This window comes from Hordeum vulgare, chromosome 7H, assembly GCF_904849725.1.
Source record: "Hordeum vulgare subsp. vulgare chromosome 7H, MorexV3_pseudomolecules_assembly, whole genome shotgun sequence".
NCBI lineage: Eukaryota > Viridiplantae > Streptophyta > Magnoliopsida > Poales > Poaceae > Hordeum > Hordeum vulgare.
This window is the reverse complement of record NC_058524.1, coordinates 524757626-524784124: the sequence shown is the minus strand read 5'-3', so window position 1 is coordinate 524784124 and position 26499 is coordinate 524757626. Positions and strand designations below refer to the sequence as shown.

General features: G+C 49.4%; 1 protein-coding gene across 3 annotated transcripts in view; it reads right to left on the bottom strand.

Moving 5' to 3' along the window:
• Positions 1–348: 348 nt before the first annotated feature.
• LOC123407033 (rRNA (cytosine-C(5))-methyltransferase NOP2C) overlaps positions 349–26499 on the bottom strand; it is a 55619-nt gene continuing 29468 nt past the window's right edge. For 2 of the 3 annotated variants that reach the window (XM_045100065.1, XM_045100067.1), the window contains exons 8-12: positions 23213–23406; positions 6956–7056; positions 6306–6387; positions 4792–4856; positions 349–957 (exon numbers count right to left, since the gene is read on the bottom strand). In XM_045100065.1, the coding sequence (XP_044956000.1) occupies positions 843–957; positions 4792–4856; positions 6306–6387; positions 6956–7056; positions 23213–23406 (557 nt within the window). In that variant the 3' untranslated portion in view covers positions 349–842. Of the gene's footprint in view, positions 958–3622; positions 3673–4791; positions 4857–6305; positions 6388–6955; positions 7057–23212; positions 23407–26499 lie in introns of those variants that run through there. The other variant, XM_045100066.1, reaches the window with a different exon arrangement.

Here is a 26499-nt window from a genome sequence, read left to right as displayed (position 1 = left end):
TTGACCGGTTCATGACCTACATCAAAAAACAGTGTTGGTCCTTACCGCCGTTCAGTGACTACACCTTATTCGCCCAAAGATTTTCGCTGCCATACTAACCCTTTTCTCGCTGCTATTTGGAAAAGCATTCCACGTCCTCCTCGCTCTTTATCTTCTCCTTGATCGATCTACAGCGACATTCATGAAGGCTATCTCTCCATCTCTCGTTATTTCCCTGCCTCCTGCCTAACGACATCTTCAGAACGGAGCCCCATATACAGTTTATTGTGGCCATAGAAAAATGCTTCAGCAATTAAATTGTTAATCTCCCTAGTACTCCATCACAGGTGAGTACGTCTCAACAAGGGCTTCAAAATAAGATCTCCCGTGCATATTATCTTTTCAGATGATGACCTATATGAAGGATTTCTTTAGAGGACCTATACGAAGATACTGATTACAGGTTTAACACCATCTGCTAGAGATGTTTTTAAGTAACCAAATAATAAGAAAATATTGTAGTTCTGCCAAACAATACACACTGAACAATTGAACAACTATAGTCACCTCTCCAACAGAAGACTTATCAAGACCAACCCAACATTGTTCTTTAATTCTGTTCCAACCCTCCATCCACCACACAATAACCAAGAAAGATCTGGATTTTTTCTGTCATATCAAACTTTGTGATTTCGCTAGTACATAAATCCCTAGATAGCAAAATTCTCAACAAATGCTTGGATGTAATGCAGGTAGTCGCAACAATATATGCCAGTGACTACTGAAAATGGCTGCAACTTAACTGATTCCATTGAAGATTTGTAGTACCCAATATATGGTGCTCAACCCTAACCACCCTTCGCTCAGTCCTCCTTCTGCCCAACATTAAACTTCGCAATGAAGAAACCCATCGTATCCAGTGATGATGATGGATCAAACCTCTGGACAAGTTGTGCTTCATCCTCCGTCAACCACTGCCTGCAAGAGCATTTGATTTTTAGAGTTGCCAGGCAACTTTTACTGGAACACATATGCAAAATAAAAGTCTCATGGGTAAAAGGGTAGGTACATGACTATACACATAGTAATACAAGCCTTTTTATATATTGAAGCAAGATAAACATATATTCATTCAGCCAAGTGTCGCCTGCTAGTCGTTATATGTCTGAACAGCTGATAACATAATTACCAATAAATACATTTTTTACAGGAAAATGCCATAGACCATAAGATCTTCCAACAATGTAAAATGCTTCTAGTATTACAGAGCAGCACGCTGCAAGAAAGGCCAGAATTGTTAAAACAAACCTTGTCCATCTGTTTGATTAACAAATCAGCTTATTTGGCCCAATACAATCTTATGCAAAAGGACAGCTTATTAAAGGGAAATAGATATTCTTGGTTCATCATACTATTTTGCAGAAAACAACCCGCATTCCTGATTGAAAGTGGTAAAATATGATTCGGTTAAAATAAATAAATTGGGGCAGTCGAATCCACGAATTAAATTGGCAGAGAAAAATAACACACGAACAGAATTGCTGTTCGTGGTTACGATCATCCGCTAGGCCGGTCTCTTTTCCATCGCTTGATTCAATTCCACGAACTTCGCACCACGCCTCCGGCCGCCTGCACGGCTTCGTCGCCTTGGTGGGACGACCTCCCGCCCGAGCTTCTCCGCAACATCTCCGGCCATGGTGGACGATGAGGAACCCACGCATCCGACGATGCAGCATAGTGGCGCTCGACATCCCCAAGACCTCTGTGCTCAATGCACCCTTCACTAGACCGGTGCGAGCTGATGCCCACCCCATGACAATAGGACAGCAGCACTCGACGCCACCAATCCCCTCCCTGCTCGGCGTCCTCTGGATCTCCACCACTTCAAGCCTTCCATTGTGGGCTGGTTGACGACGCAGAGTGAAAAACATGATGGCAGGAGTCCCTTGCAATAGCGGGCTTGCATTATTATATGCCTCGCGATCCGTCTAAGGTATGCATCTTCTGTCTGGTCCGAAATTTCTCAAGCTGGACATCAGGACCTAGCACGTCGGGCCATTGTTCAAGGCTGATGTGGTGGATTACTATAACCTGAAGTTGAGCAACACCAATTTGCCTATATTATTTTACTATGAGTTCATTACTGCATTCAGTGCACAATGCTTCTGCAACCGCCGAGATCAGGCTCATGGTACAAGTAAGTTCCATATTTCTCCTATCAGATCCAATAATTGGCCAGGCTTTGGTATGTGATGTGTACCAGATCGATGGATTTGTCTGATTGAAACTGTCGTCTCTCCATAAACATGTCAATCTATGAAATGTGCATTTACTAATTGTTTGTGGATCTGCTAAGTGGATTGAGAATTGCAGATTTTAGCACTCACATATTGAATGCTTTCTTGAAGGTATGGTTTATGGACTGAAAATTTGTAGTTGATCCTTGATATGTGGTCTGGGAGAAAGCCAGATAATGAGTGAACTGTTGTTTGTAGATAATTTGCAGTATTTTCTTGTAGATAGTTCTTTATATTTTTTATCCGAATTCTGTTAAAACAAATAACTGTGTTGTATGTGGATCATTCATCCAAGTGCCACTCTATTTTGTAAATCTGAGTTGCTTGTTACTTCATCAGAGTTTTGTAGGCTATAACCGTCAAAAATATAGTTTCTACATGACAAATTTTCATGACTTCAACAGGTACCTTCCATCTCCTTGATGATTTTATTCCCAAACTCCTATGTACTTATGCTACACTCTATCACACATGAGCAAGTTCATCTCTCTCTAATGTTTCAGTTCACAAAACAAAAGTGTACCTTTATTGCATTAGTCATGTAGGTGTTTTAGTGCTCCCTTAGATTTATGTTAACATGACAGTCTTTAATCTTTCCAGGTAAATCTTGATATTGTGTACGGACTGCATGCTTTAATCCCATGGATGATAACCCTAATCGTAAACCCGTGCCATGTTTTCTTCATAATTTGCCTCATGTAATGTGCTTTTGTCAGAATTCCTAATTTGCTCATATGGAAAATATTGATTACAGATCAATTGTGATGTACATTTGTTGCTTAGATAGCTTGATTTTCCTTTTATTTGAATTTCCAAAAGAATTAGTATTGGGTAGCACATTGCTGAACTATACGTTATGAATGTACTGCTGACATTACGCTTTTCAACAATGTGGTTGTCTATCTGTTCTCGGGGTCATGACCTCCATGCAAGTATTTCTCGTTCTCTGGTTTAGGTTCTAATAATCTACACTTACGAGTACAATTCATCTTCAAGTAAATTCAACATCTTTTTATCTCACATGAACATAATACATCATGCATGTGAAACTTTGATCAATTCACAACAATTCCTGATGATTTTCTTAATTTTATTTTTCTGTGCAGGCCAATGAAAAGTGCATGCAAAACACTAATAACCAGAGTCACCCAAGGGAGCTCTGAATTGTAACAAGTGACACTAATTGGAACATCGTTTCAGTTTTTGTAGGTAATGTTAGACTTACAAGATTTTTTTTTCATAGACCCAGAAGGCCAGAACACTTGCGAGCCTCCCATATACATGGTTGAAAAATGAGATATACAGATGAAAAGTCATCGCCAAAGGCCCTTTCATGTTTGATTTTACTTTTGCTCGTGAATTTGCTTTCCTGAATCGATGTCATGGCTACTGGAAGCTGGAAAAAAGTTGCCACAGAATTTGCAATATCAGGCAAAGCTACAGAGCAATGCAAACACGGTACATAATCCTTTCAGTGTGCAAGGTATGGTACTTAATCCTGCAAAGATTGTGGGCGTATTTAAAGATCAAGATTCTGAAAAAAGAATAAACCGAAGATAGCTTATTTTTTTCAAAATCTGAATTTAATAAAGTTTTTTTACAAAGGAAGAACAACAGAGAATTTTTGGTCAAGTAAATAACAAATATACAGTTGGCCATATAATCGGGCTTGTATAGATTTATTTATTTTACTAGGGTCTGTACCCTCGGACTGCAATCGGAACAACGATATTATTGAACATGGGGTGCATACGGGTAGTGCTGAGATTCCACATGATCAAAGAGCATGAATAGCCTTGAAGTAGCAGGCCTGTTCTGTTTTTGAATTTATTTAAAAATTGAAAAAGAGCATGAATATATCATTCAATGGACTAAACTAGCTGCGGCTTGAACCTTTGCCACTCCCCCCGCGCTATTTAAAACCATGATTTGAGCTGACCAATGCTGAGGTGTGGAGCAGACTGATAAAGCAGATACCCTACTCTCATGCATTATTATTCATGCAATATGTAGTACTAATGGAGTTTCCTTGTAGCTAACTTACTGCTCTCAGTCCCTTGTGGGTTTATTCAGTACTCCCTCTATATACAAATGTAAGATGTTCTTATAGTTTAAATTAAACTGCAAAACGTCCTACATTTGTTATCCATGCTTTAATCACACATAATGGTCGAGGAAGAAGCAACCTGCAGAGATTAGTGCTTGTCGCGACGCATTAAAAGGCGGTCCTCGCATTTTGCCCGTAGCAACGCACGGACACATTTACTAGTCAAACTAATGTAGATTGCTGATGCCTATGCGTATGAAATGCCTCATGTTATTCTACTATTCTCAAAAGAAACAATGATAGTTTCGGATGCAATCCCCAAATGTACCACATCCGGCTGTAGCCATGTGCCAAATTATGGCATTGAGTTTTGCCAAATCACGAAATGGTCATTCCACAACATAATCTAGATAACAGGCTCAGGAGCCAGGTTCAAACAAAGATATAACAAGAATAAATGGATCTTACTCAGTATATTCCTTGTTGGGCAACTTACACGAGCCAATAATACCAGGTCCTCCAACTTTTGGGTGCTGAAAAAGGGTTGACAATAGAAATGGTGTCGGAAGTTTAGCAATGAGTCGTACAGCACAGCAAATTTGATTTCTCCAAGCACACATATATATCCCCTTTGTTCCGAATTATAAGACGTTTTGGATATTTCAATATGGACTACATACGGACTGAAATGAGTGAACAAACACGCTAAAACACGTCTCTATACATCAGATTCAAAAAAGTTAGAACATCTTATAATTCGGAACAGAGGGAGTATAAGAAAAGCACTCAGTTTTTCTACTCAAGTCAGAAATATGTATGCATGTTTGAAGCAAAAATGCAGATGCCACCAAAGGGTGCAAGACCTAATTTGCTTCTACATTGTCTTAAGGCGGCATGCTATCATTTTTAAATCAAGTTCGCCAGCTTTAAGACCTATTGTTTCGCAAATAAACGAATTTCCAGTTTTATTTCAATTATGTTATGAACAAAGCAGGCAGGTGAGCAGCTCAGTGGCATCTTCGCAAATCCATCAAGCTTTTGCGCCAACTTCTGCAACAACCATTAATTTCAAACAAGTGATGAAATGCAACAGATAAATTAATGGTTTTTTTCCAAGTTTTGCGCTGTAAATATATAGCTATTGGGTTTGCATAGGAAGAAGTGTCCCTTGCTTTTGCCACTCCTGTTTGCTTTTAGTACTTCTGCCGCTCAACTCTGTTGAAAAGAAAATTGGGCACTCATGTTTTACCAGTCCTGGATCTCAAGGCCGGGGCCAGCACCGTTAGCACACTGCCGACGGTGGTAAACGGGCCAAGCAGCCATGCGGCATCCAACTGCCCAAGACGAAGACACCCTGGAGAGCACCAGCATGAGTGGAACTCAAGGCATCTCAGCGCTGCGGCGGCTCGACACGGCACTAATACAGTAATGAGGCAAGGAGGCATACTTGTGGAATGTAATGCCGCAAATGTGGAGAACTCTCTGTCATGATGGCACCAAGATAGAGGAACAGATCTGTGCGGTGAAGAGGCCATTTGAAATGCCTCCTGCACTTCCTTAGCACAGGCAGCTGGGGATCAGCATCGAGAAATCATGCCAGTTGGCTCCCAACAGCCAATGAATGAGAAAAAGAAGGATTCGTGGGTGAAAGGAGAGGGACGGAGAGGAAACGGAAAATGTGCTGGGTGACTTCTCATGGCTGCAGTTCTGCCAAAAATGTAAACTCACATCCGTAAAAGGTGCCTGAGCTAACAAGGGCAACGGAAGTAGAAAATGCAGAAGGTAATTAAAAATTTCGAATGGCTACAACAAGACATGTCTCTCCAACAGCAGAATCAAGTAGACACATTGCAGATAAAAGGCATGCATCGCTTTTAAAGAGAAAGGAAATAACTTTACATGTGTAGTAGCACAAACAAAATCTTCTGACACATTAACCTACTGCAGCAAAGACACGACAACATACAAGTCACTGAACTTACCTGTGATCCTAGTGACAGGAATTTGTATGTATCCAAGGCATATCTGACCAAGGCCTCATTTTCTCCTGGATTTATGGTACACCTGGAAAGCAGAAAAATAAGTAAGGTACCAGTAGTAATCAACACTGTTCATCGAGTTGTATTGCTTATTTGCTTCCCATTTAAATTGTAGGTCACTTAAACAATGCACCAGCATAAATGGCGGGCATATGCAAGATAAAATGATTACTAGCAAGTTATGCAGTTTATGGAGCAACTACGGTTATCCATTAAGTAGCTAACATTGATATCGTGCACAGCAGTGCATGTGAATGGAACAAAATTGATCGTTTCACTCGCTGAATACTAATAAAATGTGCATGCATGACTAGAAAAACCATCATTTGTGTTTTTTTGGTATTGCTACAGTGTAACTGAATCTCTGTTGACCACTAGCTGCACTGTTTATAATCCAGGCTGTGATTTTTATCCAAACAGAGACCCACTATCCCAGTATAGGAAATACAGTGTATACTCAGTATGTCTTAACTGTGTCAAGCAATGAAAATGTGAATTGAACTACTGTGTATCAGCACCAGAAAACAGAGCAATATAGCACGAGTTCTTGAACTTCTACCCCAGTAACAATAAAAAAAGTTCAACATACTTACGTGGAATAAACAATTATCCCACCAGGGCGAACTAGCTTAACAGCTTGATCAAACAATCTTCTTTGATACGTCGCATTCTTTCTCAGCGATTCCAGTGTTTCCTGTAATAATGCAATGCATGAAACACCAAATAAGTTAGCAAGTTGTACTAACATTAGCCATCTAGATATTAGACCATCTCCAGCAGGCCCCCTATTAGAGCCAGGAAAATGTGCCCCCACCCCCCTAACACCCCTCCCACCCAGCCCCAAGTGCCACAGGCACCCTCAGGCCCCAAAACCGAACGGCAGAAAGTGGGAGGAAACTTCCCTTGCACGTGGCTCTCCCTCCCGCGTCAGGAGCTCACCAGCGGGCCTCCACTGTGCAATGCTCGCCTCTGACATCCCCAGCCTTCCACTACTAGGAAATACCTTATAGATAGATGCTTAGCAGTAGCGTAGGAATATGGGCTGCGCTGCTCCTAATTAGTACTAGCATGGGGTATAAAACCCGCGCTACTGCTAAGTTGATAGTAATAGCACAGGGTATAAACCCACGCTACTACTAAGTGGTCTTCACTGTGCCCCCCGGGACAAGCCATACTAGTAGAGTGGGGTATAAAACCCGCGCTACTGCTAAGTTGATAGTAGTAGCACGGGGTATAAACCCACGCTACTATTAAGTGGTCTTCATTGTGCCCCCCGGGACAAGCCATACTAGTAGCGTGGGGTATAAAACCCGCACTACTGCTAAGTTGATAGTAGTAGCACGGGGTATAAACCCACGCTACTACTAAGTGGTCTTCATTGCGCGGGGTATAAAATCCCCATCTCCTCCCCCAAATCCCTCCTCTCTCATGTCACTTTCCCCCCTCTCTCCATAGGCTCTCTCACAGGGCTCCTGCCCATTCGCGCCTCCTCCTCCATGGTGCCGAAAGAGGCAGCCACGTCGCGTCGCCGCTCTCCAGGAGCTCGCTGGTCTTCCCCCCGCGTCTCCATGCCACCACACTGGAGCATCTCACCACCGGCAACCAGCCCCGATGCTCCCTCCATCTCCTTCCTCTCTACCTCGTTTCTCCTTATCTATCTCTCCCTCCGGTTTGACTCACCCTCCCATGTCCATGCTCGTGCAGGTCGTCGCCATGGATGACCAGGAGCTCTTTACCTTGGTCGCGAAGAGTAGCCCCACACCGCCGCCTTGCTCTGCCCTGGATTCGGGCCCTATCCAGCAGCCGCCGTCAGATCTGGTCTATCGCTAAGTTGATAGCAGTAGCACGGGGTAAAACACGTGCTACTACTAAAAGTTAGCTATAGCGCCCTAGCAGTAGCGCGGGAACCCGTGCTATTGGTAGGCTAAAACCCAGCGCTACTAGTAGTGTTTTTCCTAGTAGTGCTCCCCCCTCGTCGTGCAGCTCCTCTTACTGGCCTCCGCCCCTCCACGCAGCACACGCTGTTGGGCCAGAGCTCTGCCGTCCTCAAAAACTGCCACACGGACCTAGCATTCTCCACCCTCCCTCCATCGCTGTTGTTACAGTATATGTGGATTGCACTAGCCCTTTCCATCAGTTTGAACTTTTGGTTGCGTTGGCTAGTGCATGAAGCTTAACATGGTATTAGAGCTTAGGTTATTTTTTCTCGCACGTCGCAACTCGTGCTCGTATAGATCGATTTCGTATCGTTCTTGTATTTTTCTTCGATCCTATCTTCTTGAGGACGTGATCTCCTCACGTCTTGCTGCTGCTAGCTTTTCTGCTAGCTTCTCTTCTTCTGGATGTGCCTCGGTTGCAAGTCTCCAGCCGCGTGTGGCATCTGCTCGGTTCTCGTCAACCGGCTTTGTTCAGATTCGCAGGCGTCCCGTCAGCCGTGCTCGCGATTTGACCGTTGGGCTCGATCTGCTGTCCTCTAGCCGGATCCCATCGCCGGCCGCCGTCTCTCGTGATCTTCAGTCGGATTCCGTCGCCGGCCGCCGTGTTCCGCCGCCACCAACCGTCCTCGATCCGGCCGCCGCACTCATCCTCGATCTGCTGCACCGGTCCCGCCGCTTCTGCCGCTGCCAGTCGCCCTCGATTCGGCCGCTGCACCCCGCCGCGTGGCTCGCCTCTACCATGTCGTGAAGCCAGGAGGCCCCCGAGACAGAACAGGGAGCCCTGCGCGTCCCGATCTGGACTGAGCACGCGGTAGGACAAGGCGGATTGGATCTGCATCCCGTCCCGATCTCGACCGGATTGGATCCTCCAGCATCCCGTCCCGATCTCGACTGGATTGGATCCTCTAGTTCCGATCTTGACTGATCCTCCAAAAAAAATTGTCTACTGCATCGGGCTATGTTGTTGTCCCTCGTTTTTCAGTGATCTTCGATGGTACTAACTACACCGAGTTCGTTGGCTTCATGCGCATCCACATGCGTGGCATCCGTCTCTGGGGTGTTCTTTCTGGCGAGGTCTGTTGTCCACCACGTCCGGTTCCTCCTGTGGCTCCCACTCCACCGATCCCTCCGGCTCTTCCTGCAGATGCTCCTCAGACTGCGAAGGATGCAGCTAAGGTTGCTGATGAGGCTGCTATCCGTGCTTATGATGAGAAGGTTTTGGCTTATGAGGAGGCTCTTCAGGTGTATCATGGTGCTCTGTCCGCTTACACCCAGTGGCTTGATGATGATGCTCGTGTTGCAGCTGTTCTCACTGCTAGTGTTCTGCCTCAGTTTGCCTCTGAGTTTTTGGGCCTTCCTATTGTCTTTGAGATGTGGACTCGCCTTCGTCAGCCCTATCAGCCCTCTGGTGATGCCTTATACCTCTTCGTGGTCCGTCAGGAGCATGCTCTTCAGCAGGGTGATTCTACTGTTGATGACTTCTATGCACAGAGTTCTGCTATCTGGCGCCAGCTCGATTCTCTCCGCACTGCTGGTTGTCATACTTGCCCCTGTTGCCAGGCTGTCCAGACCAACTTGGAGTTTCATCGCGTCTACGAGTTCCTGTCTCGGCTCCGTAAGGAGTTTGAGCCCCGGCGTGCTCAGTTGTTTGCTCGTGGCCGTATTTCTCTCATGGGGGCGCTTTCTGAGATTCGTGCTGAGGAGACTCGCTTACGTGGTGCTGGTTTGCTGGAGGTTCCCTCAGTGCTCGCTGCTCGGACTCTTTCTACGCCCCCTGCTGCACCGACCCCTTCTTGCTCGAGTGCTCCGCTGCTCTTGCCCACTCTTTCTGGAGGCTCAGGTCGCCCCCGTCTACATTGTGGCTACTGCAACAATGATGGTCATATTGAGTCCCACTGCTACACGAAGAAGAAAGACTTGCGCCAGGCGCGATCACCTACAGAGACTTCGTCATCTACCTCGACAGCTTCAGCTATCGCTTTGACTGAGCAGGATACTCTGAGACTTAAGCGTCTGCTCGCTGCTTCAGGTTCTTCCTCGACGGGAACTGCTGGTTTTGTGACTGAGGCTTCCCGCACTGAGCAACCACCTTCTACACAGTCAGGACCGTCTCACGCACACTCTGGTTGGAATTGGCCTTCGCCGCCATGATATTATTTTTTCTCTTCCGCTGCCATCATCCCTAATCTAGTGTGTGTTTTCTAGTTTTTTCAGTTCGTCATCCCAAGGAACGCCGCCACGCCGGACCCGGCCTCCTAGTGCGCTGGCCCGAGGTAAATGTAATCATCCTGTTTTAGGCATATGTGAATTTGTCTGTCAATTTGCATGTGAATTTGTACATAAAATTTGCAATGTTAATCTGCATACTATTTTGTAATGTCAATATAATTTCAATGTCTGAGTTGGCTTAGGTCTCCAATGGGAAGCTTTCGGAGCTGAGGAAGATGTATTCGCGCAGAGCTAATGAGGTTTGGCTAGGATGAGTCGTTAGTCATGGGTCCAAGTCCAAGTTGGGATAGGTTTGAAGCGGGATCCAACGAAAGATGGAAGGGGGGCTGGATGTTGACTAGAAGATAGATATAAGTTCAAGTCCTAGTGGACTTCCACTTTCACATGGTCCCGAGAAAAGAAAATGCAATAGAGAAAATAAATTGTTCAATAATTTATCTTATTCTAGGCGAAAAAAATCCTAGCTCTTCTATTAACAACTACTTTTATGGGCATTCAAAAGTGGTATGTTATGATTCCAATTAATGAGCTGGCCATACAAGTCAACTAAATCAAAACTTTCCTTGCCTTCCCCTACCCATACTCAAATCAAATCAAATCTTACCAAAATCTAAAACATGATTGATGTAAGATTTATGTTAAACACAATTGGTGTTGAACCACTAGAATATGTATTCCCCTATTCAACACACGGGCAATTAGCTAGACAGTGTTAAGGACAAGATTACTACATTCAAGATCCATAATAAACAACTCATTCTTAACAGGTGCACAACCATAAAACATATCCTTTAAATATATAGAACAACCATTGTTCTCAAACTTGAAATGAATATCCATAGCGCAATAAACAAGATCCCGATATAATGTTCTTGCATAAGGCCAAACACACAGTAACAATTACTAAGTTGTAATAAGAATCCCAAAGGTAGATGTAGAATGCCGACGAGTTGAAGAGTGTCCGCACTTGTTTTTGGCAAAACTCCTGCCGAACGAGGCATTCCTGTTGTGACAGGACCCAGGTGAGGTGCACTGGGGAAGGTGCCCAAAACATTTAGAAACAGCCAGCAGGCATATATAGGCACTCCGGAGCAAGGTACACACACGAGATCTGCAGTGACCAGTTATAGCTCTCCCAAGGTGATACAAGTTGCCATGTCCCAACTGGCAAGCGGCTCGCTGATTCGGCATGCTCCACAGTCTGGCTGCTATGTGAAGGATAGCTTGAAACCATGGCAATATAAGGTCAGATTTAAGTATGGAGTTTGCCATTGGATGACCCTATTTGAGAAGATCAGAATTGATACAAAAGATGGTCCAAAACAGAGTTCGGACGCGCAAGTTATAACGAGTTCAAAGGTGCACACATTAACACCAGATTATCACATGGCATAAAATGTAATTACTATGGCCTCAAATGAAGTAGTGCTCATCATGCAAAATCTTCTTATCGGTCGAAACAAATAACTTTGTTTTTGGATCATCTCAATCCAAGGTCGTACGCAACCTTTAGAGCCGAAAGAAGATAGGAACAGGGGCTGAAGGAATCTTTATCCGACTGAGTATTTAAATGTGAGTGAGGCATCACTCCGGTAATCAGAGTGAAGCTTTCATCAGGTGACCCGATTGATCTCAAATCCAATTGAACAGTCCTAAAATCTGGCCGGTGTCAGGCAAGGGCAATTCGACCTCAAGCTAAAGATGGGTCCTAAAATCCGAATGGTGCCGGGTAATTCGACCTCAAGCTAAACATGGCCTTGGTTATCTCATAACGTTCCGACCTTGCTTACTGGTGGAACAAAGCATTTAGCTCCACCGATCATATTGTAGGCACTATAGCTCTCAAAAAGTTTTTGAAGCAAGCATCAGGCAGTGCACTAATACGGAGTCATCACTTTTGGTCTAGTAGACATTTCTATCATCATCCGTAGTCTTGTTGCTAAGGGCGCAAGGAATAGCTGCTTGCAATATATATATATTTCTTTCTTTAGCACTCGGACTATAAACCCAATCCATATAATACTGCCAGCTGCAGTCTCTTGGACGATGAAGTGTTGCTGAATTACTACTTCGGTACGAATGGATACTGCAGAGGGGGCGCCTACTTCAACTCTCGGTCATTGGAGAAATTATTGCGGCTGGAATGTATAACCTAGCTATGGGTGTTGAAGAATCTTCACCAACATCTTCTTCCTCTCCGTTGAGTTCTTGTTGGTGAGATTGATCTATCTTTACATCTTCACAAAATCACAGTGTTCGTGGGAGTGATCATTTACTAGCACAAACATTATTCTATTAGATGCAGTTACGTTCTAGAGCATATTGTGTGCGGGCATTGCACAAGTGCTATGTGATTATTAAGATGGATCTAATACTAGATATTTCATGTCGTTTCCTTCAAATTCCAAAGTTTCGATCTTGACGGCATACTGAGATTTTGTTACAAAAGATCTGTTTTTTGTGGTCTTTTTATGTTGCTCATGAGTATGTTAATCGTTTGAGCAAAGTCATGTTGTAGATGCTTTGGTTTCACTTTAGTTGAGAAAAAAATGTATGCAGGCTTTATGAAACACGAGACTTGATCAAAAAAGTCAAGCCCCATACTAAACTTCGTTAAACGCGTAACGTGAAGATCAAATCTATAAGCCATTTTCCTCGCAATTTTTTTCTCTCTGAAGTAAAGTGAAACCCAAAGTATCTACAACATGACTTTCGTTAGACGATCATCATACCTGTTAAGCTTCATGCACTAGCCAACGCAACCAAAAGTCCGAACTGATGAAAAGAGTCAGTACAATCCACATATACTGTAACACCCCCTCTCACGTGTGACGAGGAAGACAAGTCAACACGTGCAACCGGAAGAGAGCGACGGCGCGCGAAACTCACGTATGACTCAAGAGGCCTCTACGTGGACACAAAGGGGGCTACCAGGATTTTTTTAAAATAAATTGCGAAAACCAGGACTTGAACTCAAGACCTTAGCTCTGATACCATGTTAAGCTTCATGCACTAGCCAACGCAACCAAAAGTCCGAACTGATGGAATGGGCTAGTGCAATCCACATATATTGTAACACCCCCTCTCACATGTGACAGGAAAGACAAGTCAACACGTGCAACCGGAAGAGAGCGACGGCGCGAAACTCACGTGTGACTCAAGAGGCCTCTACGTGGACATAAAGGGGCGCTACCAACAATTTTTTAAATAAATTACGAAAGCCAATACTTGAACTCAAGACCTTAGATCTGATACCAAGTTAAGCTTCATGCACTAGCCAACGCAACCAAAAGTCCGACTTGATGGAAAGGGCCAGTACAATCCACATATACTGTAACAATACCCAGGAGCAACATAAAAGGACCGCAAAAAGTTAGATCTTTGTAACAAAATGTCACTCTGCCGTCAAGATCAAAACTCTCCAATTTGAAGGGTAACAGCATGAATATCTAGTATTAGATCCAATCTAAATACCCGCACAACACTCATGCAATGCTGGCATATCACAATATGCTTTAGATCATACCTGCATCTACTCATAGAAATATAGAATAGCTCATGATGCCATAGTTGAAGAACGTACTCTGGAATGAAAAAAATTAACGGTATACGATCACTCCCAGGAACACCATGAAGATGCAAGAATAGGTCAATTTCACCAACAAGAATGCGGCGGGGAGAAAGAAGATGTTGGTGAAGATTCGTGGACACCCGCAGCTAGGATATACCTCCTAGCCGCAAGAATTTCTCCACCGATAGAGTCGAAGTAGACAACCCCACTGCAATATCCATGCGTACCGAAGTAGTAATTCATCAGCACTTCGTCGTTGAAGAGACTGCATCCGGCAGTACCTATATGGACTAGGTTCATAGTCTAAAGATTGTCCTCGGGGGTGCTAAGAAAGAATATATCCTGCAAAAAAAATTATTCCTAGCGACAACACAACGGATGATCCGATGATGATAGAAATGTCTATCAGACCAAAGGTGACGACTCCATATTAGTGCAATATCTGATGCTTTTTGCATGAAACCAGAGCTTCAAAAACGTTTTGAGAGGCATAGCGCCTACAATATGATCATGCAGCTAAAGCTTTGTTCTAGCAGCAAGCAAGGTCCGGACATCATGAGATAACTAAGGCCATGTTTGATTGCAAGATGGTAGAAGGAAGTTTGGTAAGCCATCACGTGCTCAAGTTAGTTCTGTATAAGGGCAGAGGTTGGAATCCTTGAAATTTGCGATCCCCACCATGTTGGGTACTGATCTTTTACTTGTGTCTCTCCCGCCAACCTACAACGGCTTTATCATGGATTATAACATGAACGAGAAGGACAAAAATATGAACAAAATGTTCACCATACTAAAGACTGCAGAAATTGAGGGCAAAGCCAAGAAGGGCAAGGGTGCCATTAAGACCGACATCAAACCGCCATTTCAGATATTGAGTGCTTATGTAAGGAAAAAGGTCATTGGAAGAGAAACTGCAAGAAGTTCCTGACAAAGTACGAAAGTCCAATTCAGGTACGAGTATCATACATGTTACAGATGTTTTCCTTGTCAGTCCTCACTGTAACTCTTGGATATCGGATATTGGATTAGTTGCTCACATTTGTTGGATGGGGGGGCTATTGAGGCCGCGAAGACTAGCAAAGAATGAGGTGCAGATGCGCGTCGGGAACGGAGTTCATGTTTTTGTTCAAGTCCTCAGCATTCTACAGATACCTTTGAGATTCATATCAGAGCTTAGTAGTTGTTACTATGTTTCGGCCTTATGTAAGAATATTATATCAGGATCTTGTTTATTCCGTGATGAACATCCGTTCAAATCTGAGAATGATGGTTGTTCTATATATTTAAAGGATATGTTTTACGGTTGTGCTCCTGTTAAGAATGGGTTGTTTGTTATGGATCTTGAATGTAGTCGTCTTGTCTTTAACACTGATGCTAAACGTCTTAAAATGAGTGATAAAACAAATACCACATTTTTGTGGCACTACCGTCTAGGTCATGTCGAAAAGAAATGCATGAAGGAAACCTATAGTGATGAAATTTTGGAGTCTTATGGTTTTGAATCATTTGGCAATTGCGAATCTTGTCTGATGGGGAAAATGACTAAGCCATTGTTTACCGGCCAAATGGACCAGGCGATTGACTTATTGGAAATCATAGATACTAATGTGTGGGGTCCGATGAGTGTACCGATGCGTGATGGATTTCTCTACTTTGTAACTTTTATCGATGACTTGAGTAAATATGGATAAATGAGAGAGAACTCTTAAACTTTTGAAAAGTTCAAAGAAATTCAGAACAAAGTAGAAATCATTGTAACAAAAATAAATTCTAAGATAGGATCGCGGAGGAAATATTAGAGATTTAGAGTTACAAGTTTAGAGCATCAATGGTAGACAGGGAAGTTTTGTTGCAACAGGGGGGATTCCTACCATCAAGGCAATTGTTTAGCCCTCCAAAAGTTGCAGCACACGCCTACGCACCATCTACTTGTGCCCTCACTCGATGCTAGGATCACAGTTATCCCGATTTCCTCACAATGTCTGTAGCTCTGCCACATATGTCACCTTGCCACATATGTCATCACTGACATGTCACCTTGGCGCAGACGACGAATCTTTCCATCAATTTGAGCAATGAGCATGACATTGCCCTTGCCAGATTTCTGGGTGGACAAAGTCTTCCATATCTCAGGAGTCATGGATAGCCCTTCACAAAGCGTCCACTAGGAGGTACCACCAAGTTCAGCAGCCACCCAACAAGCAGACAGTTGATGACCTTCCACTTCTTTCCCTTCGCACTAGCCTTATCACTTAATTCTTCAATAGTACCCAACGAGCTCCTTTTGCTCCATAGCTAGCATTGCCCTTCGATACCAACTCAGATAATTGGTAACCCCCTCTGGCTTGATGTCAGTGGGCGACAACTCGATCTGAACCACTTCATGCCGAGGAAAAATGGCCCGAGAATTCAAGCACCCCTCCTTGGAGGTGAGGAACAGTGTGAGCTTCTCGAGAGCCTCAGCAAGGCCTTTCAAGGCACTCATCTTCCCGACCAGTTGCATGCAGCAATGTCCCCTTTTTCTCCCTCTGGCAAGCAGCTGCACACAACAGCTATTACTTCCAGTAGAAGCAACAACAATTTAGCCCTCACTGGTTCCAGCAGCACCCTCATTGTTGCCTCCTCTTCCCTCCAATCAGCAGCGGCAAAAGCACAACCACACAGAACCACACAGCAGCAACACAAGCCTCTAGTAGCAGCAATTTCTAGCATCACGAGTGTCTCCCTCTGAACAAACTGCACCGTCACCATGTCTCCCGCGTAGCCCCACCACACATCTCACGTGCCACCTCTACGGCCCCCACGCTCGCATGCAGTCATTCGCAGACCTCCCTGCCAATCGGCGCACAACAGCAAAATGAGTGCCGGCTGCCGAGATGAGCCCCGCCTAGGTCCGTCAACGCCTTCCCGTTAGGCCCCAACGTCGCCAGTGTCTGATATTATGTTGAATGAGGAGAGGTGTACTACCAGCTCGTATCTGTGTGTTGTAGGATGTGCCACGGCTCACCTCCGAACATTGATTAGCCCTCCTCTACAAAGTCACTCACACGAGTTGGGCCGACCTAAGTTGTGATGGGACCATACCAGATCAACATCTACCAAATTATTTTCGTAGGTTGTCCTGTTGGGTCCGGTGCCTCCTGGTATGGAGAAGTTGGGAACTTTAGAGTGCCTAGTTCTTTCTCCAAGCTTTGTTAATCTCGAACCTCTAGGTTCAAGCCTTGGCTTTTACATTTTAAATAAATATTTGCTTGCCCTCTTTCTTCCACATGTAGGCCTTATCGAGTCACACGTGAGAGGAGATGTCCAAGTATATGTCAAGGCCCAACCTTCACCAACTTTTGGTTCTACTAGTTCATGCATGAAACTTAATAATAGATTGAAGCTTGAGTAGATGTCACTATGTTATGTTAGACCTTTCAGCCTGAGCATTGATAGTTGTGGATGACACTAGGAGAGTTGGGACAATTTTCGTTGGTTTATTTCTCACACAATGCCATTGCCAACCTGAGGGGTTGGGGATACATATTTATAGGCTGCTAGCCAGCCAAGCATATGCTAAGATGCTAGTCCAAGATGCTATCCTAACTGCCAGTCCTTGATGGTCAAGGATTCTATCCTAACAGCCACAAGGACCATGTGCTGCAGCCCCACAAAGGACTATGTGCTGCAGCCCCACAAAGACCATAGTACATAGACTTATCCATCATTCTCCCCCTAAGTCTTGTACGTCGTCTTGTGGGAGAGTCGAATCATCCCAATCCTGGAGCAGAGTTCGAGGAACTTGATCCTCCCAAGAGGCTTGGTGAGCAGGTCTGCGAGCTGGTCCGCGGTGTTGATGTAGCTCGCCTCGATGCTCCCTTCTTCCAAGCAGCTGCGGATGAAGTGATACCTCAATCGGATGTGCTTGCTCCGTTCGTGGAAAACGGGGTTCTTTGCCAGAGCCAGGGCGGACTTGCTGTCCACCAGGAGCTGCACCGTTCTGGTGTCTCGGACGAGGAGATCACCAAGCAGTCGAGCGAGCCAGAGCGCCTGAGTGCAGGCAAGGCCGCTATATACTCGGCCTCACAGCTGGACAGGGCCACCACCTGCTGCTTGACCGATTGCCAGCTCACGAGACACTTGCCGAGGAAGAAGAGGATCCCGCTCGTGCTCTTGCTGGTGTCGATGTCGCCGGCGTGGTCGCTGTCGCTGTACCCGACGAAGTGTGCCGCCCCCGGACACCTAGGGTAGTGGAGGCCGTGGTCGAGGGTCCCTGCCACGTAGCGGACGATCCTCTTCACTGCCTGCTGGTGCTCCGACGTCGGTCGCTCCATGAACCGACTGACATAGCCGACGGAGAATGCCAAGTCCGGCCGTGTGTGAGCAAGGTAGCGAAGGCTCCCCACAAGGCGTCGGTACTGCGTAGCGTCCACTTCCTCCGTCGTGCTGTCGCGGCTCAGTTTCAGCCTCTCCTCCATCGGAGTGAGAGCTGGGTGGCAGTCGGTGAGCCCAGCTAGCTCAACGATGCGCTTGGCGTAGGCGGACTGTCGAAGCGCGATCCCGGAGTGATCCTGGTGCACCTCGATCCCTAGATAGAAGGAGGAGCCCCAGATCACTCATCTGGAAGGTGGCCTTCATGTCTTCCTTGAACGCCGCCACCTCTGCATCTTTGATGCCGGTGATCACCAAGTCGTCAACATAGACGCCCACCAGCAGGGCATTTCCTCCGCTGCCCCGTCGGTAGACGGCCGCCTCATGCGGGCTTTGCTCGAAGCCCATCTTCTTTAGCGTGGAGTCCAGCTTGGCGTTCCACGCCCTAGGTGCCTGTCGTAGGCCGTAGAGAGCCTTACGCAGGCGGAGTACCTTGCCCTCCTGGCCAAGGATCGCAAATCCCGGTGGTTGATGCACATAGACTTCCTCCTTCAAGTCGCCGTTGAGGAATGCCGACTTGACATCCATGTGGTGGACACGCCAGCCCTCCTGGGCAGCTAGCGCAAGGAGAAGTCGCACGGACTCCATCCGTGCCACGGGAGCGAAAGCGTCGTCGAAGTCGACTCCTTCCTGCTGCAAGAAGCCTCGAGCCACCAAGCGAGCCTTGTGCTTGATGATGGCGCCGGCTCCATCCCTCTTCAGCTTGAACACCCACTTAAGGGTGATTGCGCGGTGACCACGAGGGAGGTCAGCGAGCTCCCAGGTGCGGTTCTGCTCGACCGCATCCATCTCCAACTGCATCGCGGCGCGCCATGCCGCGTCTTTCTCGGCCTCTGCAAAAGACCGAGGTTCGCCGTCCTCACACGCGAGTTGTAGCTGTGCCTCCAGGTCGCGTGGCACCAGTCCCGGCACCGGCTGGTCGCCGAGTAGATTATCCATCGTACGATACCGTAGCGGTTCGCCGCTATGATACGCGTCGATGCGCTCCTCGTCGTGAGTGAGCGGGGAAGCGAACTTCATCGGGTTGTGCTCTGCGTGAGCTGGTGCTGATGAAGACGAGCCCGGAGTGGTGACTGTCGGGGCTGGAGTATGCGGCGTCGCCGGTTGTGGTGCCGTCGGCGTAGCAGGCACCGGAGTCGATGTAGTTTTGGGGGCTGGGGTAGACGTGCTCGGCGAAGAGGAGCTGCTTGCTCCCCCAGCTTCCTTGAAGTGGACGTACTCGACAATGAAGTCGTCATACGTCGGCGTCGAGCCGTCGTCCACCGCCTTGTCCCATTTCCACCCTCGCCCTTCGTTGAACACGACGTCTCGCGCCGTGCGCACACGCTGTGTCTCTGGGTCGAGGATGCGGTAGGCCTTTGAGCCCTCCGCATAGCCGATGAAGACTCCCGGAGTACTCCTGTCGTCGAGCTTGCCGATGTGGCCGAGCTCTTTGGCGAACGCAAGGCAGCCAAAGACCCGCAAGTGAGAGACCGCCGGCTTCCGCCCATGCCAGGCCTCGTACGGCGTCCTGCCGTCGAGTGCCTTAGTAGGCGAGCGGTTGAGGATGTAGACGGCCGTTAGCACCGCCTCTCCCCAGAAAACAGCCGGCATCCCTCTCTGCTTGAGGAGAGCCCGAGCCATCCCCACAACCGTCTGGTTGCGCCGCTCGACGACGCCGTTTTGTTGTGGGCTGTACGACGCGGAGTAGTGGCGCTGGATGCCCTCATCATCGCAGTACGACGCGAATTCAGCCGCCGTGAATTCGCCACCGTTGTCAGTGCGCAACACGCGCAGTTTGCGGCCGCTCTCCGCCTCCACAGCAACCTGCGCACGCCTGATGGCGTCCGGCGCCTCTCCCTTACTGCCGAGGACCATCACCCACATGTAGCGAGAGAGGTCGTCGACGAGCAGCAGGAAGTAGCGTCGACCTCCTGGTGTGGCTGGCGTCACCGGGCCGCACAGATCTCCGTGCACGAGCTCCAGCCTCTCCTTGGCCCGAAAACTCGCCTGCTGGGGAAAGGGGAGTCGTCTCTGCTTCGTCAGCACACAGATGTCGCAGAACTGCTCCACATGGTCGAGGCATGGCAGGCCTCGCACCATCTCCTTGGCACTTAGACGCTTCAGGGCCTCAAAATGAAGGTGCCCAAAGCGCTCATGCCATTGCCACGCCTCGTCGTCCCGGCGGACAGCGAGACAGACCGGTTGTGCCACCTGCACATCAAGGACGTAGAGTCGATTTTCACCTCTGGGTACCTTGGCGAGAAGGCGACGCTGGCGATCCCAGATGCGTAGGACCCCATGCTCAATCAGCACGCGTGAGCCGTTCTCATCCAGCTGTCCCAAGCTGATGTCGTTCTCATCCAGCTGTCCCAAGCTGATGATGGAGTTCCTTAGCGCGGGGATGTAGTAGACACCGGTGAGCAGCCGGTGCTCTCCCGTCTTGGTGGTGAAGATGACGGAGCCGACGCCCTTAATTTCCACAGCTGAGGCATCCCCAAACTTGACGGAGCCTCGCGCGTCGGAGTCGAGCTCGGCGAAGAATTCCCTTCGACCGGTCATGTGGTGGGTGGCGCCGGTATCGAGGCACCACCCCGCAGTCTTGTCCTTCCCGGAGCCATCGCCGAGAAGAGCGTGTGCTTTTGGCTCGTCGAGGTGGAGGGGAGCCTTTGCGACTGGTGTCGCTGAAGGTAGCTCGATGCTTGCATGCGCCATGAACAGAGCCGTCTCCTCCTCCGCCGCCTGTGCGACGTGAGCCTGGCCTTGTCGTGGTTGGCGACACTCATTGGCCCAATGGCCAAGCCGGCCACAGTTGTGGCAGCTGTTGTCCTGTGCCGGCTTGGGCTTGCCAGCGACGCCGTCCTTGGCGCCTCCGCGGGCGTCACCTTCGGCGCGTCCTTGTGCCTTGCCGCCCCTTCGCGCCTTGCGCTGCTTGCCGCGCTTGCGGCCGCCCGTCGTGGAAGAAGGCTCCCCCTTCTTCTTGTCACCAAGGCTGGCATCCCACTGCTCCCGAGTTAGGAGCAGCTTCCCGCCGGTGGTGATGGGCCCCGAGGGAGGCTGTGGCTCATCGGTGTCGACGACCTTGAGGCGACCTATCGCCTCCTCGATCGTCATCGTGGAGAGGTCCAGCAAAGACTCGATCGAGCGAGCCATCTGCTTGTACTTCTCGGGAATGCACCGGAAAAGCTTCTCGACAGCTCTCTCCTCGGTGTAGGTGGCATCGCCGAACTTCACCATCTTCTGCAGTAGAGTGTTGAGACGGAGAGCAAAGTCATCAACGTCCTCACCTGGCTTGAAAGCCAGGCTCTCCCACTCCTTACGAAGTGCCTGCAGTGTGGACTTGCGAGCACGGTCGCTGCCGATGCGTGCCGCGGCGATGGCGTCCCAAGCCTCCTTGGCAGTCCGCTTGTTGGAAAGCGAGAACTGCATCTCGGGCGGGACTACGGCGATGAGGGCGTCCAGCGCCCGTCGATCTTCTTGGTGGTCGACGTTGCTGTCCTGGACTGCCTCCCACAGCCGCCGCACCTGGAGCCTGATCTTCATGATCGCGGCCCACTCGACGTAGTTGGTTTTAGTGAGGGTAGGCCACCCAACACTGGGACCAACATCCCTGACCACAGTCCGGACCTCGTAGAGGCCGCGGTCCTGGTCGTTGCAGCCGCCGTCGCCGTGCGCACCTGCACCTGGAGCGCGGGCGTGCTCGGCTGCCCACTGCGTTGTCCGCTCTTGCGCCACTTTGGCACGATCTGCGTCGGCACCGTCGTCCGCAGGCGCGGAGCCGTTGGAGCTGCCGGAGCCGACGCGGAGTGCCTTGGCACCCGCTGTAGCCTCACGTGCTGCCTCCGCTGCTGCTGCTGCTTCTACTTCCGCCCTGGCTGCTTCTACCTCCGCTCTGGCTGCTGCCAGCTCCGCTGCAGCCAGCCTTGACACCCTTGCTGCCGCAGCAGCTGCTGCTACAGCTGCTCGCTCACGCTCCTCTGCCACGGCGCGCTCGGCCTCCTGCCGGCGCCGTATGCTCGAGGTAGCCGTGTGCTGAGAGCGACCTGCAGACATGGCTCGCTGCAGGGGGGGCTGTTGCGTGAAGAGGAGGCTGTTGCTGACGAGCTGCTGCTCGACAGTCCGGAGGGAGGGAGGTAACTAGGGGCAGTCGGAGCAGCAGCTGCTACCGGCTTAGGCTGCTCAGCTCCCGGTGAGAGAGGTGAGCAGGAAATGCTCAGGGTGCAAGATAACTTGGCTCTGATACCACTTGTTAGACCTTTCAGCCTGAGCATTGATAGTTGTGGATGACACTAGGAGAGTTGGGACAATTTTCGTTGGTTTATTTCTCACACAATGCCATTGCCAACCTGAGGGGTTGGGGATACATATTTATAGGCTGCTAGCCAGCCAAGCATATGCTAAGATGCTAGTCCAAGATGCTATCCTAACTGCCAGTCCTTGATGGTCAAGGATTCTATCCTAACAGCCACAAGGACCATGTGCTGCAGCCCCACAAAGGACTATGTGCTGCAGCCCCACAAAGACCATAGTACATAGACTTATCCATCATGTTAAACATGAAAGATCTGAGTTTATTTTATAATATAAAAGATAAGACGGATAGTAATTATAAATTATGATTATTTGTTTTGTCGCTCTTGTATTCATATAGTGATGTGAAGAATGTAAAGTGCAATTTGATGACCAACAACATACGCAATTTAGGTATAGTAGTCCCTTACCTCACCAGCAAAGAGACGAGGTCTCAAGCCAAGTGCAGAACATGGAGCATCAAGGAGGACACGATCAAAGCTGCTTGGAAAGAATCCTTTTGACTGTTCAACTCTACCTCCAGAGCAGTTACTTCTTCCTGTCCCGTTCCTCATTCGCCTTATATTCTTCCTGAGGTCTGCCTTGCTAACATACCTTTTGGCATCTGGTTTTCCATCATTTAAAAAAATGAAATTCCTGAATAGTGGTAAAGATCAACATATACAATATCCAATATGTACAGCAAATATAAATATTTTTTTTCGAGAAAACGCAAAAGACTTTGCGTTTCATTGTATTGAAAAGAGGGGAAGACAACCTCCTAGGAGGCTAGTACAAAGGTGTTACAACCAGATCAGTGCACGTCCCAGGTGGGTGGCAGGGTGACCCTAAGCCCCTTGGCCCCTGCCTGCGCCCAATTCCTGGACTCGTCCTTGATCGCATCGGCGAGCTCTACTAGCGATGGGGTTACATGGTCGAATACACACGCGTTCCTATGCTTCTAGATCATCCACGGCACGAGAAGCGCAATCGAGGCCAGCGCTTTGCGGAGCGGGTGAGGCGTGGCATCGCGAGCGCGTAGCCACCAGTCCTGCAGCGAGGCGTCCTGGTCGGGCACAGGTGCCGGTAGTCGCAGCCAGGATATGATCCCGTGCCAGGCCTGCTTCGCGAATGGGCAGGAGAGCAGCAGGTGCTGCATCGTCTCCGGTTCTTGGTCACAAAGAAGGCACCGAGGGTGATGCGTTAGGCCATGCCGAGCAAGGCGCTCCGCAGTCCAACAGCGGTCCTGATTAGCGAGCCAGTGGAAGAATTTGACCTTAGGCGGGGCCCAACCCTTCCAGATCAACTTCCAGGACCGGCAAGTGATCGAACCGTGGAAGGTGGCAAGATAAGCGGACCTGGCAGAGTAGCTGCCGCTGGCTGTCCACTTCTAGGAGAGCGTGTCCGGCTCTGCGGAGAGGGTGATGCGGGACACCAACAGCCAGATCTGGAGATACTGCCCAATCTCCTGGAGGCCAATGGTGCCGTGAATGTCCCTCGCCCAGGCATTGCCGGCTATGCCTGCTGCCACCGTCCTGGACTTTCTGCGATGCTTGGGGATGCACATGTAAAGCGAGGGCGCGTGCTCGCGGATGGAGAGGCCGAGGAGCCATCTGTCCTCCCAAAAGAGCGCAGTCGATCCATCTCCAATCTGCATGGTGGTGGAGGCATAGAAGAGGCCATACTCCTCGGGGGTGAACTGCAGGTCCAGGCCGTGCCATGCTCGGGTAGTGTCCGTCCGTGAGAGCCATAGCCATCGGAGCCGAAGGGCCAGCCCCGTGCGCTCTAGGTCTCGGACACCGAGGCCGCCGTACTCCAGCGGCCGACATACCCGTCGCCAGTTCACGTGGCAGTGTCCACCGTGGGCCGCCTCGCGCCCGGCCCAGAGAAACCCACACTGAATTTTCTCAAGCTGCTTCAAAGCTTTCTTCGGGGGCGCTAGGGCGAGCATCTGATGGACGGGGATGGCGCTGAGCACAGACTTGACGAGCGCCAGCCGCCCGACCTTGTTCATGAGCCATGCCTTCCATGATGGTAGGCGGCCGGCCACCTTGTCGACTAGGGGCTGCATCTGAGCCGCGGTGGGGCGGCGCGTGGAGAGGGGGATGCCCAGATACGTGATGGGCAGAGCCGCTGCCTGGCAGCCCAGAATCGCCAGTGATTCGGCTGTCGACTCATCTCCATACAGTGCGGTGGCGGAGCTCTTGCCGTAGTTCACGAGCAGGCCGGAAGCGGAGCCGAAGATCCCTAAGATGCCCTTCACAGCGAGGACCTCGTCGGTCGAGGCGTGGCAGAACAGCATCACATCATCGGCGTAAAGTGAGATAGCCGGGATGTTGCGACGGGGGTGGAGTCTCCGGAGGATGCCGGCCTGGAGCGCCTGCTGCATGAGGCGGCTGAGCGTGTCGACGGCCAACACGAAGAGCTGCGGGGATGTCGAGTCACCCTGTCTCAACCCGCGGCGATGCCAGATCGGGGGTCCCGGCACGCCATTGAGCAAGACGCGGGTGCTAGCCGAGGAGAGGAGGATGGCCAGCCACTCCCGGAACCTCGCTCCGAAGCCATATTGGTGCAGGGCCTCAAAGAGGAAGGGCCAAGATATGGAGTCGAAGGCCCGGGTGAGGTCGAGCTTGAGCGTGATCCTCGGCGCGCCCAGTTGGTGCAGGAGCTTGAGGGATTGCCGGACTAGGACGAAGTTGTCGTGGAGTGTACGTCCGGCAATGAAGGCATTCTGATAGCGGCTCACTAGGCCGTCGAGCATCGGTGCCAAGCGCAGGGAGAGGACCTTCGCAAAGAGCTTAGCCACAATATGTATCAGGCAGATCGGACGGTAGTCGCCGAGCTTGTGAGCATCGGAGCGCTTTGGCAGCAAGGTGAGCAGTGCTTGGTTGAGCCTGTGAAATCCACGCCCTCTCAGCGCATAGAGCTGCTCAAAGACCTCAAGCACGTCCTGCTTAATGGTGCTCCAGCATGCTCGTAGGAATTCCGCGGTAAAGCCGTCCGGCCCCGGTGCCTTATGCGCCGGCATGCGCCGCACAGCCTCCCATATCTCGTCGGGGCTGAAGGCGCCTCTAGGCCAGACAGATCAGCTGGCTGGATTAGGTGCTCAAAGTCCAGCGTGTGGGCACGGTCAGCCGCTGTGCCCAGCAGCCCGTCGAAGTGGGCAAAGGCCGCCTGGGCCATCTCGTCGTGGTCGCTGATCGTCTGCCCATCTACAAGCAAGCCGTACACTCTGTTTTTCTGCCGCCGATAAGTGCATTGCCTGTGGAAGAAGCTCGTGTTCGCGTCGCCGTCCGAGAGGGAGGAGATGCGAGCGCGCTGCCGGGCAATAGTGCGCTCAAGCGAAGCCAAGCCCAAGTAGGAAAGCTTGGTCTGCTTGCGCAGCCAATCCTCTGATGGGGAGAGCGTGCGGGTCTCCATGGCTTGGTCGAAGCGTAGGATAAGCTCGCGGGAGATGGCAAGCTTGTCCCTTATGTTGCCCGTGGACTTGGCGCTCCAGCTCGTGAGGGCGCGGCCCGTAGCCTGCAGGCGACGCACCAGCCGTCTGAAGGGGTCTGGGTCGGACACCGAACCCCAGGCCGCAGCAACCGTGTCGTGGAAGCCGTCGAGGCGCATCCAGAACTCCTCGAAGTGGAAGCGCTTTTGAGCTGATGGCATGGGCGAGCAGTCCAGGAGCAAGGGGCAGTGATCGGAGACAACGGATGCCAGGCATCGGAGG